Source organism: Oryzias melastigma, linkage group LG20 (assembly GCF_002922805.2).
Source record: "Oryzias melastigma strain HK-1 linkage group LG20, ASM292280v2, whole genome shotgun sequence".
NCBI classification, from domain to species: domain Eukaryota; kingdom Metazoa; phylum Chordata; class Actinopteri; order Beloniformes; family Adrianichthyidae; genus Oryzias; species Oryzias melastigma.
In genome coordinates, this window is record NC_050531.1 from 3,818,513 (window position 1) to 3,833,805 (window position 15,293).

The window sequence follows — 15,293 nt, forward strand, 5'->3', positions numbered from 1 at the left end:
ATTTCTTTGCGTCTTTGCGCTAACGTCGGGCCGTTCTTGTCCTTGTTTACCACTTTTTACGGGAAGAGTCTCGTTTGTTTAGGTTGCTGCTCTTAATGCGCGTTGGGCCGGCTTTGGAGCACCTCTCCTGTCTGTTGTTTTCAGTAAAAGTCGCATACTTTCTCTCAGGGAAAGCCACAAAGCTGCATTTATGATCTGACAGTGGAATGAAACGCCGTAAACAAGCTCCCTGCTGCACTCTGCAGAAGCTCATATAAAAACGGGACTTTTCTTTTGAAAGGGCAGAATGGTAATATATGGAAATGTAAATGCTAAACCCAATAAAAGAGTGTGGCTCATAAACAAAAAAAGTTTGACATTCTTCTTCTTGTAAACTCAATAAAAAATCAGTTTGATGTTCTGAGACTCTGCAGAACTCCGTGACCTCGCTGCAGATGAAATGTAGTCTTTCATTAAGTTCTACAATCGTTCGCTTGCTTGTTCTGTGTGGCTAAAAGAAGATTTTCGGGACTTTATTCTTCCTCCAGATATTAAAAATGGATCCAGACTTTTTGCGTGTGCCAAGCTGAGCCTTTTATCCCCAGCTGAGGAGCATAAAAGTCATGAAAGTAGAGAGTAATGGGTTTTAGATTTCCTTACACTTCATACCTCCTGACTATATTAAATACATCATCACAGCCGGATTATCTCTGACAGACACGCCTCTTCAAATGTTTGCATCCACAAACCAGAGGCCGTGCTCAAAAAGGACGTGTTAGACCAGAGGTCTGTAACCTGTGGCTCCAGATCCACATGTGGCTCTTTTATCTCTCCATAGTGGCTCCTTGTCCAAACATGATATAAGTCATGGAGAATGCTGATCCAGCATGTCGACCGTCGGAGTCAGCAGCTCCCCCTAAGCAGAACTACATAAAGAAAACAAATAAACAAAGCCCGCAAACTAAGACTACCAAACTAAAATAACAAAACCCAGCAGTGTAAGACTGCTGAGCACAAAAAGGAGAAAAATAACAACAACAAAAAATAAACTAAATAGCATATTTTAAAGTGAGGATTACTTCATTAGCATTTATTTTAGTTACATGTATAAATTGGTGGCTGAGGACTGATCACATGTGTCAAAGTCAAGGCCCGGGGGCCGGACTTGACCCCCGGGGTAACACTATCCGGCCCTCCAGAACATTTTATTTTATTTTAATTAATGGCTCGATGTTATCTTGTGCTTTTTTCTAACTTTTGACAAAGGATCGTTTTATGGAGAGTAAAATATTGAAAGTTATTTAAGGATTAAATTGATTTATTCTGGAATAATATTCCTACATTTTTATTTTTCATATTTGTTAAAACGTCATAGTTCTAGAAGTTTTTAAAATTGGCATTCTGCTAGCTTTTTGGATTTTTGGGCTGTTTTGGAGTTTAGCTAATATTTTAACTTCATGCTAGCTGTTTTTCTCTAACTTAGGCTTTTCTTTTAATTTTTTTAGGCTGCTTTGAAGTTTAGCTAATATTTCAGCTACATGCTAGCTGTGTTGGCTAATTAAGGATTTTTTTCAGTTATTTATGATATCTTGAAGTTCAGCTATTTTTTCAGCTACATGCTAGCTGTTTGCTAATGTAAGTTTTTTTTTGTTTGGCTATCAGCTGCAGCGTTTTTAGCTATCAATTTCAGCTTCTTCAATTATCAGCACTAGTATTTCTAGTGGCCAAATTCAGCTTACAGGAGTCACTCTAGCTTTATTGCAGGTAATGCCATATATCTAATTCATAATTATGTTAAAAAGTTACGTTTTTACGGTTTAAAAACTGTAGTTTTAATGTTCAATAAATGTTTATTCTGTTTGACCTGGTATCTAAGGTGTTTTAGATTTTGGCGCCCTGTACGATTGAGTGTAACTTAACACCCCTGACATAGATGATAAACTATGTAGGTTTTTACATCCTGTTGACCTGAAGACGTCTTGTTTGCTCAACTCTACCTCCAGAATGAACAGATTTTACATGCAAAGCAAAACTTTGGTAAAAAGTTTGACCTTTTATGAGTTAAAAGCACTAGCTGCTCAGAGTTGCACTGAAATGATCATGTTTGGCACAGAGCATCTTTTATTTTGAAAATAAGTTATTGTAAGTTCTGTTAAATGTAAATAAATAAATAAAAAGAGAAAAAAAATCACATTTTGAGAGATGCTAGATTCTGTTTATATTTTTGCTTTGGGTTAGGCCAAAAAAATGACATATTCATATTTATTATAAAAAAAAAAGAAGGTCATAAATGCAAATCCAAATTTCTTAAAGGAGTAGAAAACTAGTCCAAATGACTCTTTTACTGTTAAAGGTGGTTCTAGATAGTCCTTTAACGCTGAGCGCTTTGCTCCCCTGCAGGTAAAGGCAGCTCCAGCATCTCCTCGGACATAAGTTCCAGCACAGATCACACACCCACCAAAGCTCCAAAGAATGCGGCTACCACCGAAGGTAAGGCATCTTGTGCTCATTAACCAAACTGCTCCGTCCTTCTCCGCTTCTTCTCCTCCTCCCTCCACTGCCTTTTTGAGGGAAAAAAAAAACTAAATTGAAAACAAACTCTCTGCTCCCATCTCACCAGAAAAACCAAAGCATTTCTGGAGCTTTGTTTCAGAAAAAAAAGGAGGGAAAACACGTACAGCTCCTCATTGTGGAGGAATGCTTATCTAAACTGTGGTCGTATCAGGCTCAAAGCGCTGCCAGGGAGAGGAGGAGGGAGGAGGTGGGGAAGCTCTTCTCCTCCTTCTCCTTCTCCTGGCCGTCCGGGCAGACCTCCAACCTGCAGATCTCTCCGTCAGGAGTGAGTGTGCTACCCGTGTAAACGGCGTGTTCGGAGTGACGGCTCAGACACCCGTCTCAGCTGGAAGAGGCTTTTCCAGGTCTGCTGTCAACAGCTGGTTCACATTTAAATCACCCAGAAACATTTTTCTTTCAGAGCAGCACTTTTACACAAAGCCAGAGAAATATTATGCCTGTAAGAAATATTATGTAGCTGTAAAAAAAGTTTTTAAACAAAATCCTTTTTTTGTATTACCAAACATATTAGTCAAACCTCCTTCTCTCAATCAAAACTATTAGTCGGGGGCTGTTTTTAGCCAAAATCGAAAAACCTTTTCTAGGACATAGTTTCTACATAAGAAGTTCTAATACATTCTCACTTCCAACTCGTCATATATAAACGTTAGAGCTGCCATGATTAGTCGACTAATCGATGACTAATCGACTATTAAAATAGTCGATTAGTCGTTACTTTATATTATATGGAGTCAGAGTGTAGTAGAAAGTTATAATGACATTATTCTAGCTTTTTGGACTATTTTGGTATTTATTAAGGATTTTTTTAGGCTATTTTGGAGTATAGGTAATATTTAAGCTACATGCTAGATTTTTTGGCTATTTTATGCTTTTTTTGTTTTTTAAGCTACTTTGAAGTTTTGCTGACTTTCAGCTTCAGTGATTTTAGCTATCAATTTCAGCATCTTCGGCTATCAATTTCAGCTTACAGCATTCACACTTTATATGCTATATATCTAGATTTTAGTTAGTTTAAAGCTAGTGATGGTTAAGTTGTGTGCTTTACATCCAGTTTCCACATGACCCGATTAGTCGACTAATCAGAAAAAATAATCGGTGATTAGTCGACTATCAAAATAGTCGTTTGTGGCACCACTAATAGACGTATGGTCACTTTTTGATGTTTTGGGTGTCCCCAACTCGTCGTTTTCTTTGACATTCTGGCTGTTCCTATTAAACCCTAAGCTTCGGACACAAACCGGTACCGGTCTAAATGCTGGTTGGTACCGGGCAACAGAAAGGGAAAAATGCATACGCTAATCAGGGGTCCCTAACCCTCGGGATGGGTACTGGTACTAGAGGTGTACCAAAATATAAATATTCCTATATATCAATGAGTTTTCACCAAGTATCGATCTTTTATTTTTGTTTGAAGAGGCTGTAAGACGTTGTATTCGTCATTCTTTGGTGAGACGTTGCTTGAAGGTAGATAGCCTGACTACTGATTGTTATGGGCACCAATGTACCCGGCAGCTACTTGAATTATTTATTTTTGTTTTGCTGTTTACGACAAATTTGCACTAAGTAGTGGAACTGCTGTTCATGTTTTCTATTATTAGTACTGAATTTTACAAATAATTCCAATTCAGTTGGTGTTAATGCTTGTCAAAGACATAGTATTACTGATTTGCACAAAAGTTTCTATTATTTGTTGCACAAAATAAGACACAAGTTGTTTATTATGATTGTGTTCAAGCTAAAAAATACATAGAGGTATATTTTCCCCAAAAAGTGTTTTTCTATGTAATAGAATATCTTTATTTCTATAGCAGTTTTCACAGAAAGAATCACAGTGCTTTACAAAAAGAGCATAAAATCAAAACACAGAGACGTAATAAAAACCAATAATCAATAATAAAACAACTAAAAGCACAATAAAACACAACGAGACATAGTAAAACAAGAGCTAAAATCAACTAAAAGCTCTCCTGAATAAAAACGTCTTGACCTGGGATTAAAAACACTCAACAGAGTGACGCAACGGCGATGGGAGGGAGTTCCAAAGACGAGGATCAACTGCTTGGAAGGAGACATCTCCTCTAGTTTTTGGAATGCTAGATAGATTTTGGTTGGAAGACCTCAAGGATGAAGAGTACGGGGTTAAAAGGTCAGAGATGAACGCTGGGGCTTGACCGTGCAAAGCTCTAAAAACTAAAAGTAAAATTTAAAAATCAATTTGGATGTGTAATGTGAGTTATTAGAGATGATTTTTACCAATTATTGTGATATTATCGGTATCGTGAGCCATGTACACAGTGATCCCCAGACCTAACCGGTACCCTAACCCCAGCTCGGTACCGGTTCTGCATCCTGAAGGTTGAGCTCCCCTCATTTAATGGGAACAGTCAAAAAAACGATGACTTGGGGACACCCAAAACTTCAAAAAGTGACACAAAGGGGGCCCGAACCATACGTCCATATACGACGAGATGGGAGTCAGAATGTGCAGGAAATTCACCTCTGAGTTGTGGGCGGGACTGTTGGGGTGGAGCCACTCCCTCTATTGCTGAGAGCTCTCTGTTTACACCCTCACATCCTCAATCTAACATTAGCGGTGCAACAAAAATGTCCAGAAATATCGGAGCTATCCAGCCGTAAGGTTTTGAGCCGGATTCCAGACGAGGAAAACAAAGACTAATAAAATCTTTTTTAAACTGTATTCTTGTGTCTGCTTCTGATTCGCAACAATTTAAGTAAAGAATTGCCCCAGAATGCAAACTAAAGCTCAATTTTCCTTTATATGTCCTTCATCATCAGTTCAAAAAACTATTTTCTTTGGAGTGGGCTTTAAGGAGTATTGATGCTGACTGTAGCTGTTATCAGTGATGACGAGTGCTGAAGGAACTGTTTTTAGCTACATTTGACACAGTCCTGACATTCAGTCCAAAACTTTCCAACATCTCCAAGAATTTAATCCTCCATTTATGAATGTTTGACCTGACAGAGGCAGCAGTAAAATGCTGATCCTTCGTCCACATCTCAGAAGTAAACCAGGTGTAGTTTAGCTTTTGTCTGACTAAAGGAGGACATCGTCTGTCAGGATCTTTTGGAAGTGATGGATGGAGCTGCGTGTTTGGATCTACTGCAGGATTGACAGTAGCATCCTGTTTTTTTATTTTTATTTTTGGTTGTTCATGGGACATATGTGCGTGTACATGCACACCTATGTGGAAACTCCATCAGACGTGAGTCAGAAACTAGAGGAGAATGTGTGGTCATGTTCAGACAGTACAGAAACTCCCTGCTGTCATGTAAACAAGATAAAACACAAAGTTATTAGTTTGATAAATCCATTGGCTGCACATGAAAACTGGACTGAGTGACTCCTCCCTCCTGGCGTTCCAAACAGGAAGTGGCTCCAAGAAGCCAAAATCTCATAAATTACTCATGGTCAGAATAATTATTCTTAAACTGATACTTTCTCTTAAAATATGATTAATAATCCTCATTTTTAACAGTATTTTTTCTGTAGTTTTATTCCTGTTATAAACTGACCAATCAGATGTCTCAATAAAAGTAGGCGGAGCCTAATGGCCCTCAACATTCACAACGTTTGATTAACAGATTTCGTGTTGCCCACTTTCTAGTGGAAGGGGGCGTGGCCTTCCAACAAACTGACTCCTGATTGGTGAGCGGTGTCCATATTGTGATATAATGGCGGCTGAATTGACTTCATTTGGTTGGAGCCAAAATAAACCGTTTTCTATGGATGATTTTGTTCAAGCTAAGACATAAATGGGGAAATATTTTCCCCAAAAATATGTATTCTTCTATATAATTTAGAAGTTATTTTTACCAATTATCATAGTATCGTGATATCATTAAAATCGTGAACCATGTATTGCATCATATCGTGAGGTACCCAGTGATTCCCAGCCCTGGAGTTTAGCATGTTCTGGTAGCATTTTTGTTATACTGGAGGACACGTAGAAAAGTCTTAAGATTAAAACAGAATTTCTTAAACCAAATCGCGTCGGATCAGGAGCAGATGAAAACCGGATGCTTAAAAAAGCTACTGCCGTGGGCGGGGCTAAGTCTTGCTCTCTCCGTTCCCATTCTAAATCCTCCACTTGCAGACGAATACAACCATGAGCGTCTTCATTTTCCTCGTCTGGATCTAAACTGTACGGCTGGATTCCTCCGACATTCTTTGACATTTTTTGCTTCGCCAATGCTAACTTGGGCTTGTGAGTCGCTAGCAAGAGAGAGGGTAAATAAAGCCACGCTGGGAAATTAGCCAGGCTAACTTCTGCGCCAATAACCCAAAAGTGAATATCTGATAAATTTCTGCCGCTCTGCAGAAAATATGTGTCAAAAACAACACAGGTTTTTTGATTTTATCTAAACAATACACAATCATAATTAAAAGAGCAGGGCTTGGTTGATAAAATCAATTAGTCGATTTGAATCAATTTAAGCTTAATAGATCAATAATCGATTCATAAAAATATAAATCGATTTAGCACATAAAGCTAAAGTCTGCTAACTTGATGCTAACACTTCATGGAATTTCCCATAGGACGGCTAAATTTGCTCATACTTTGCTTATTCTTCTTGAATTAAGTGTACTGCTATAGTGTTATTGCCACCTAGTGGCCAAACTGAAACGCCCTCCAGGAGAAGCAGAACAATGTTTACAATGTTAATGATCTGAACATTTCTGTTAGAATTTCTCCTTTAGAGAATTTATGCAACACTGTATGATATTAATAATCTCATTGTTTTACTTATACATTTTACAGTATGTAATCTGTATCCGATTAATATAAATATATTCAAAGCAAAGAGTGGACTATTAATGTATTTCTAAACAAATGGGTCTAAGTGTATATAGTGTGTAAACTCAAAATTGAATTGAATCAAATTTACTTGAATTGAGTGGATCGAAAGTATCGAAAAATAAATAAATACATAAAAAATCAGAATCAAGTCGATCCAGGCTCTGGTGAATCCAATCAAATTGTTTCTGGAAATAATTATTGATACCCAGCCCCATAAAACACCACTGGGAACAATTTTACAATAGAGAAAACTCTAGTTAGAGTGGGACTTTAACAACAAAAGAGTCTGAAATTATGCTTAAATGAACATTTTTAAATGTAAACAGTTTTAACATTTGAATTTTCTGCCTTGTTACTCTTTATAATGTTGACTTTACCCAAGTTAAGGCATTAGAAAGTATTGCTAATGTGACCATTTTAACTTCAGATCACTCACATTTATGCATGATGCATTTTAGATTTGAGTTGTAGTTTTTCTTTACTTAGTTATATTTTATGGACACCAACTAGCATGTTCTTCATATTGTCTTTTTTAACTAGATCCTATAAAGTTGAAGGATAGAGACCAGGAAAAGACAAAAGTTCCAGCTTTCTGTCAGTTTATGGAAGCTCAGAAAAGAGCTGAGTCCAATTACAAAACAATGGCAACACGTGAAAACATTTCAAACCTCAAAATATGGACAGAAAACTGAGATTGTGATTATCCACAGCTTCATCTACGTTCTGTAAGGGAAACAGCAATTTCCACACCAGATTTTTAGCATTGCATCCTGCCTCCACGGCACTCTGGAGAGCCGCTTCCCAGCACCCTCGTATTTCACGCTGTCAGAAAGCATCCCCACCAGAACATTTTGCACTCCCAAGAACATTTATGAGCAGAAACTGGGAGAAAAAACAAAAGATTCTCATGCAAATCTCAAATGCATGCATGAAATTGTCTTTAGTAGTGAAACTGTGGATTTCTGCCTCAACCAATTCGACAAATCATCAGTATCTGGGCGCTCTGTAGTGCTCCATACCACTTCTAAGAACTCCCTTTAACCTAAGCTGAAGAAGCACAACGTGGCAACTGGGTATACCCCGCTCTGAGACACAAAGGCTGATCATATAATTACACATCAGTACGATGGCTAAGCATCGCGCATTTCTGCAAAACCATGACGGATGATGGCATCATCCATCTGTCCGGTCCTCATTTAGACTTCATGACGGTTTTAGCTCTGCTTCAGCCTCTGCCATACCTCAGGAAAAGATTTGCCTTCATTGATGACAACTTAAAATGAAACCAACAAGTCTCATTTGTCTTGGCAGCATCTATGGGAAGATGCAACTGGAAAAGTTGTTGTTTTAAAGTCAAAGTCTTCCGCTGACCCGGTGACTCACAGCTTGTTTTGTGCACTCGTACGCCATGCTCTCCCCACGTCTGTCACGCACTGTCGTCGCCAATCTTAAATTTGCTCTGGCGTGGGCAGTGTAGTATTCTTGTGGTTTGGCGTCGCCCACAAGAAAACAAATAGCAGCTCCAGCTTGTGTTTATCACTGTCACTCAGCAGAAGGTGCTTCAAGGAGCTTCTCAGGGAAAGAAGAAAACCCTTCACCATGCATCACATGTTTCCTTGGCTCTCATGGACGATGTGTGTCAGTATTCCTGCGGTAATTGAGGTTAATTCACTTGATAAATTGGAAAGCTTACGGGAGCAAGACGGTTTACTGTTGCCTATTTAAGGGCTGTGGAAATGCTGAGTCGCTCGGATCTTTCTTGGATCTGAACTATTTTGAGGAGATTTATAACGGTCCACTATGCCTCTTTTTGGAGCACAACCTGCATGTAGGAATAGAAAGACAGAGCGAGTCAACGCCAAAGCCAGCGCCATCTGAACCGACTATGTTATGACTAAAATTGTTATTTTTTTCTCCATGCTAAGTGGGAGTAATTACATGGTCTGGAACCACCGCGGCCACAGTCAAATCCCCCTCCTGAGAGAGACACATATGCACACTTAGACAAATGTGCACAGACATCCAGGCCTGTGTTAAAAAGCTCGCGCTCAGTGGCAGATCACTCAGATCCTGCCCACACTAAACTAATCAGGAAGTAGTCTGGGCTGTTTCCCACCACACACAGGGCGCATTCATATACCCACACTGCCCCCATGCTGCACCCAGGTCCCCGCTGTCTTTATGTCCACCCTGACAATACCTACCGGTCTGTGGGGCCGCTGAACAGGAGCCCGCTTCAGTCCCCTGGTGCAATAGCTTCTGCAAAAATAGAGACTTATTTACTCAAACTGCTCTGTAATCTTAGACCAGATACTCATGTTGTTTGGATTTTACATTTGACAGATTTGGCCACAGAAATGTTAGTGGTGAGGCTAGTCGCAAGACAACACAATGTAGGTGTTTCTACACACCTCCCAGAGCGTGGCAGAGTTACCGTCAGAGTGGAGTAGCTTTTCAGAGGCGAAAATGTGTATTTTTTAAGCCTTTCAAATAGAGAGCAATGTGGCAAAAGACTAGTTTATATCCCTCAACCAATTTTATTTGGCTAAGATAAACAATTTTCATATAACAAACAGTTATTGTGAATATTGGTTGTTAAAATGATAAATTCTTACATTAAAGCAGGGAAACTCACTGAAGGCAGAGTCTGGGCCAAAAATATGTCTTTAGTCCATTGTCTATGTCTACTGAACAAGTTTATTGTTGATTTGTTCATGTTTATATACTACAAAGCAATATCTTCTGCGTGTCCGGTGAAACGACAAGAGCTAACGGCGCTAGCAACTGTTGCTAAGGACTTTTCTGACAACCAGATCCAAAGATGCAAAGTTTTAAATAAAAAGCAAGCTGAAACATCACAAAATTAATTCAAAGCTATCATCAAAGAAGTGCATATATTGCTTAGAGTGGCGCAAAGCAGCTGTGCTAAAGTGACCAGACACAATCTTTGTGGCAGAAGAAGGGTTTTATTTTCACCAGGCACCATGACAACTCCTCCAAACTCGACCTCCCACTGAACAAACAGCTCTGCTTATATGGCCTGTCCCTAATTGGTCCAAACCACTGCAGAAAGAATGGAGGGGGTCAACATCAACACCCCTCTCACCCAAAATGGTTGAAGCTGCACTTTCAAAATGGCTGCCAAGCAGCTTAACAAACATTTTTCCAATTATGCCTGGGAGAAGACCATAACCCTACAAGGAACAGGAAGACACAAGGAAACACAAAAGTAACAAACGGCACTTTGTTACATAGACAAAATATCGACTTGGGGGCAGAAAATAGCCCGATCCGCCAATTTAAGACCCCTGCATTACAATCTTACTCCAATCATCTTTGATCCATTCTAAAAGTGTTCCCTGTAGTTAAAAAAAAAAAAAAAACATGTTATCTAGGACATAGTTTCTGCAGAGCGGCAGGAGTTCATCAGAAATTCATCTCTGAGTTGTGGGCGGGACCCTTTAATGTCCCATCATCCTTTTGTTTACACTCTCTCCCGCTAGCTTACAGCCCCTCACATCCTCAACCAAACAGGTGCAACAAACACAGCGAGCAATATCAGACAGTTTTGATCCAGATTCCAGCTCAGACGAGGAAAATGAAGACGTTCATGGATCTATACAGGTGAATGGAGCGGATTAGGAAGCTTGTGGTCTGCCGAATACAGATTTTATGTAAACACTACAATCTTTTTCAATCAGTATTTTTTAATCTATTTCTGATTTATAACAATTAGAACAAAATAAATAATCTAACTATCTTAATTTTCTTAATATTTGTCCTTCACCACAAGAAAAATGCTACAAGAACTTGTTAAAAACAGCATTTTTATTGGAGTGGGTCCTAAAAAGTCACGTATTTATAGTCGATGAATTATTTTAGCATTTTCTTGGTAAAGATTAATTGAATTTTTGTTAATCTCTATGACAAATAGTGAACATTTTAAAATTCCTAAGTACAAAAAAGTATACTTTTAGTGCTAAAAACAACAAAATGATAATTACTCAACCTCTGACTTTTGTAATGTTGATGTTCAATCAGGTTTGGTTACTATTTTTTACAAGATTTCTTTTGCATTTCTGAACCTATTGAATATTCCTTATTCTTAAGACATTTCTTCCAACTATTTCAAGTATTTCCATCTTAATATGGTTTCTTTTTTATGGATTCAAATGTCCATAATGATATTTTTCTATTCCATATTGTTATGTCTGTGTGTTTAAGCCATAATGCTAGAGAACTATTAGCTGCACCAGTCTGAACCTCTTCCCCTCCAAAACCTCAAACATGTTGGGACATTTTCAGAGTCAAGCTCGCATTGCTGTTGTCCAGCGCTAATATTAGCCCCCTAATAAAACGTGTGGCTCTGCCTGTTGGCTTTCACTGATCCATCAAGTTTTCCCACAGAATCTAAATGAAGAGGTAGCTTTTGGTCCCCCCACTCCTGAACTGAGTTGGCCAATCATCTGGCAGGTTTGTGTGATGCATCTCTGCTTTCGTTTATTATTTACACAAGTTTGTGGTTGCCTGACCCAGTTAAGATTCTTGGAGGCTGCCGTCTAAAAGGCACAGCTCTGGACTGTAAATCCTTCCTGTGGGATGAAATTGAGTATCTCCCAGCAGGGGCTACACTCTGACCCTGTCTGGGCCCCAGGGATTTGCTTTGGCATGGTCCTACTCAGGGTACCTGAGGAATGTGGCTCAAACAAAGTAGCTGACAGCACCATGAGATGTTCAACCTGCGTGGAGGAACTCTCCAACTCCCTCCGCTTCCAGATGGAGACCTTGTGAAAGTAATAAATATTTAAAAAGTCCATAGTAAGCTGGCGACTTTAGGTGTCAGGTTTTGTAGCTGTTGATAATGGCACCAGGAAGGAGGAAATGGTGGGAACAATGAACAAGCTTACTTCCTGTCCAGCGGCCAAAGACCAAAGAAACTGATAAGAACGACAAAGACAAGCCCAATCTGACTCTCCATAACCCTATCCAGCACAGAAGGCCATCCCAGAACTCGCTAAGATTTAAGGCCAGTTTTCCAGAAGCTTATCACAAGCAGAGGCTCCTGAGTATCAATTGTTTTTTTAGTGTTGTAACTGTATCTAGTTTTATTTATTTATTTGGAAAATTAGCATTTATCAAGGGAAATCACCTGGATATGGTTGTATGACCATGACAGAATGAAGGTCTCACGACTGTCTAATGGAAACACTAGTTTTCAAAGTGTACAAAGTTTTTTTTCTTTTACTGGGGGGTACGTAACCCTTCTGCTCCCTTAGGCTTGTTTACATGAAAAGTGGGGTCATCTGGACCCCACAAGACAGTGCCCTAAACTTTTTTTTTCAATGATTTTCAGTCTTTACTGGTGTCCAATGACAGACATGAAGTCTTGTCCACCTTGTCCCCTCTTGTCATGGAAGGGCTAACACTTCAATGTAAGGGTGGGGTCATCTGGACCCCATAAGAGTGCACCAGGATTAAAGGGTTACTGAGGCAATGTGGAAATCTCACTGTATCTGTGGGATGGATCTAGCACTTTCTATGACAAACTATCTGTCCATCAGTTGGTCTAAGGTTCAACTCCCATCTTTAACCCTAGAGCAATATCGCTGGAGGATTTTCACCCGAAAGTATTTACATCATTTCCAATATGTTGCATTTTTCTGAGAGTCATGGGTCCCTGGGTAAAGTCATACATGTCCCAGGAATGGGTAGACCATAGAGAAAGTCTCCAGTATCATTTTTTTTAGGAATTTTTTGTTCTCAAATTCCTAATTTTTCTGTCATTTTCAAGCATGTTTTTAGGATCTTTTATATTTTCCATTTTCTTACATAAATCACAGTTAAAAATAAAATAAAACTACTCTAATTTGTCATGTGTTGTCCTATTTTGATCTATTTTTTTATGATAAATACTTTTTATTGGGTATATTATATTGGGTAAAAATTATCCAACAAAAGTGATGGAGTGACTTTTAATAGCAAAAGCACTCCAGAGTCAATCATTTTGGGCAATTCGCTAAACTCCATCCTTCCCTCGATGGTCAGGAAGCTGTCATTTTTTGAGTAAATATTGAACATCTGTTTTAAACCATGACAGAAACAGAGACAGTAGCCAACATGCTTAAATGACTTGAATAAAGTCTTCCAACTTTACCCATGTCAGTCAAGTTTGCAAGTTTTAAGTCTGTTTAGGGTAAATTATATGATCCCACATGACTGCGCTCAATATTTTAGAAAGTGTTTTTGAAAAGGAAACAGCAAAACGTCTAAATGTATAAGTAACAAAAATCCCATCTATTAACTGTTCTTTTAAGTCAAACTGAGGAGTGATGAACCACTATGTCATTTGTGCTAGCATACTGTTCTTTAATTCTTAATGTTTTGTTTTCATGTTTATGATCCCTGACTCCATCCTTAATTCCCGTCAGTGTTTGTGGGTGGAGCGCTTGAAAAGGATCTGTGACCAGGAGGTCAATGAGTATCTGTGGACGTTACAGGACACACAGTCTCCAGCTGAGAGGTCAACAGAAGGAAGCGTGAACCACTGGACTTCCTTCTAGTAAAGTGAAGCCTTACAGAACCAGGAAACTGTAGTCCTATATTCAGTGTTGTAGACTTTTAATCGCTTCCTTTGGAGAAATATGACTCGTCATCTAAACACACGGTCAAGTGAAACTGGTAGTTCTGGTCACCAAAGAGACGCCCTTATGGGAGTTGAACCGTAGTGGTGTTTGGTTTTTTCACTGTTATTGTTCTTCTCTTTGATATTTTATGAATTTTGGTTCTTAATTACTCTGTTTATTGATTTTTTTTTTTATATCTTAAAATGTATGTTATTAATACAGAGATACGTTAGTATTTACTGATAATTCTGTCTTACTTGTGCAAATTAAATGAATATATCCTGTTTTAAATGGTTTCAAAGTAAAACGGTTTTATGTACATAATTTTCACAAAGAAAAGTATAGATAGATATATTGATAAGAGGAATATTATCAATTCAATTTTAACGATTCCCTTCACTCCTGCCGATTCTTATTGCACACGAGCAAAGTCGGACAGAAGAATGAACCATTCGTCGTGGTCGTTTCCTGGTGGAGTCGATACTGGCAGCCATAACATCCAAAGAAAAATACAGTTTAACCTCAAAGTGAAGCTAATTCAAATAAACTCATATTATTGGTGTGCAACAAGCTCAATAAACTAAAAAGTGATATTAATATTGATGTTTACCGCCAATTTAAAAATTCTGCCAATATCAAACCTCGGGTTTATTGTTTGTATCTATGTTTGCTAAATTAGACTTGTTTATTTTCTTTAAACATGTGGTCTTCAATGTGGTTTTGAGTGGTCTTAAAAAGTCTTAAATTTAACTTCTATATATCTGTAGATACCCTGAGCTAGAGACAGTAATAGCCACAGTATGTACAGTCAATGAAGTTGGCCATTCCTAATACTGTAATATAGTGCTGCCACAAATTATTTTAATAGTCGACTAATCACCGATTATTTTTTAGATTAGTTGACTAATCGGGTCGTGCGCTTTGTGGATGTAAAGTAACTTAACCATCATTAGCTTTAAGCTCACTAAAAACTAGATATGTAGCATTACCTGTGATAATGCTAGTGTGAATGCTGTAAGCTGAATTTGGCCGCTGAAGAGGCTAGTGCTTAAAGCTGAAGATGCTGAAATTGATAGCTAAAATCACTAAAGCTAATAGCTGAAAATGTTGAAGCTGATAGCCAGCTAAAATATTAGTTAAATGGAAAATAAGCTTAAAAAACTGAAAAAAAATCCTAAAATAGCCAAAATAGCTATCATGCAGCTGAAATATTAGCTAAACTCCAAATTAGCCTAAAAAAACTGAAAAATTCCCCAATTATCCAAAATTGCTAGCATGTAGCTGAAATATTAGCTAA

General features: G+C 38.4%; 1 protein-coding gene across 1 annotated transcript in view; it reads left to right on the forward strand.

Moving 5' to 3' along the window:
- The window catches only part of LOC112151450 (F-box and leucine-rich repeat protein 7), a 36,184-nt gene that overhangs the window by 5,812 nt on the left and 15,079 nt on the right, over positions 1-15,293 (forward strand). The window contains exon 2 of the mRNA XM_024280404.2: positions 2,380-2,469. Within this exon, the coding sequence (XP_024136172.1) occupies positions 2,380-2,469 (90 nt within the window). The remainder of the gene's footprint in view (positions 1-2,379; positions 2,470-15,293) is intronic.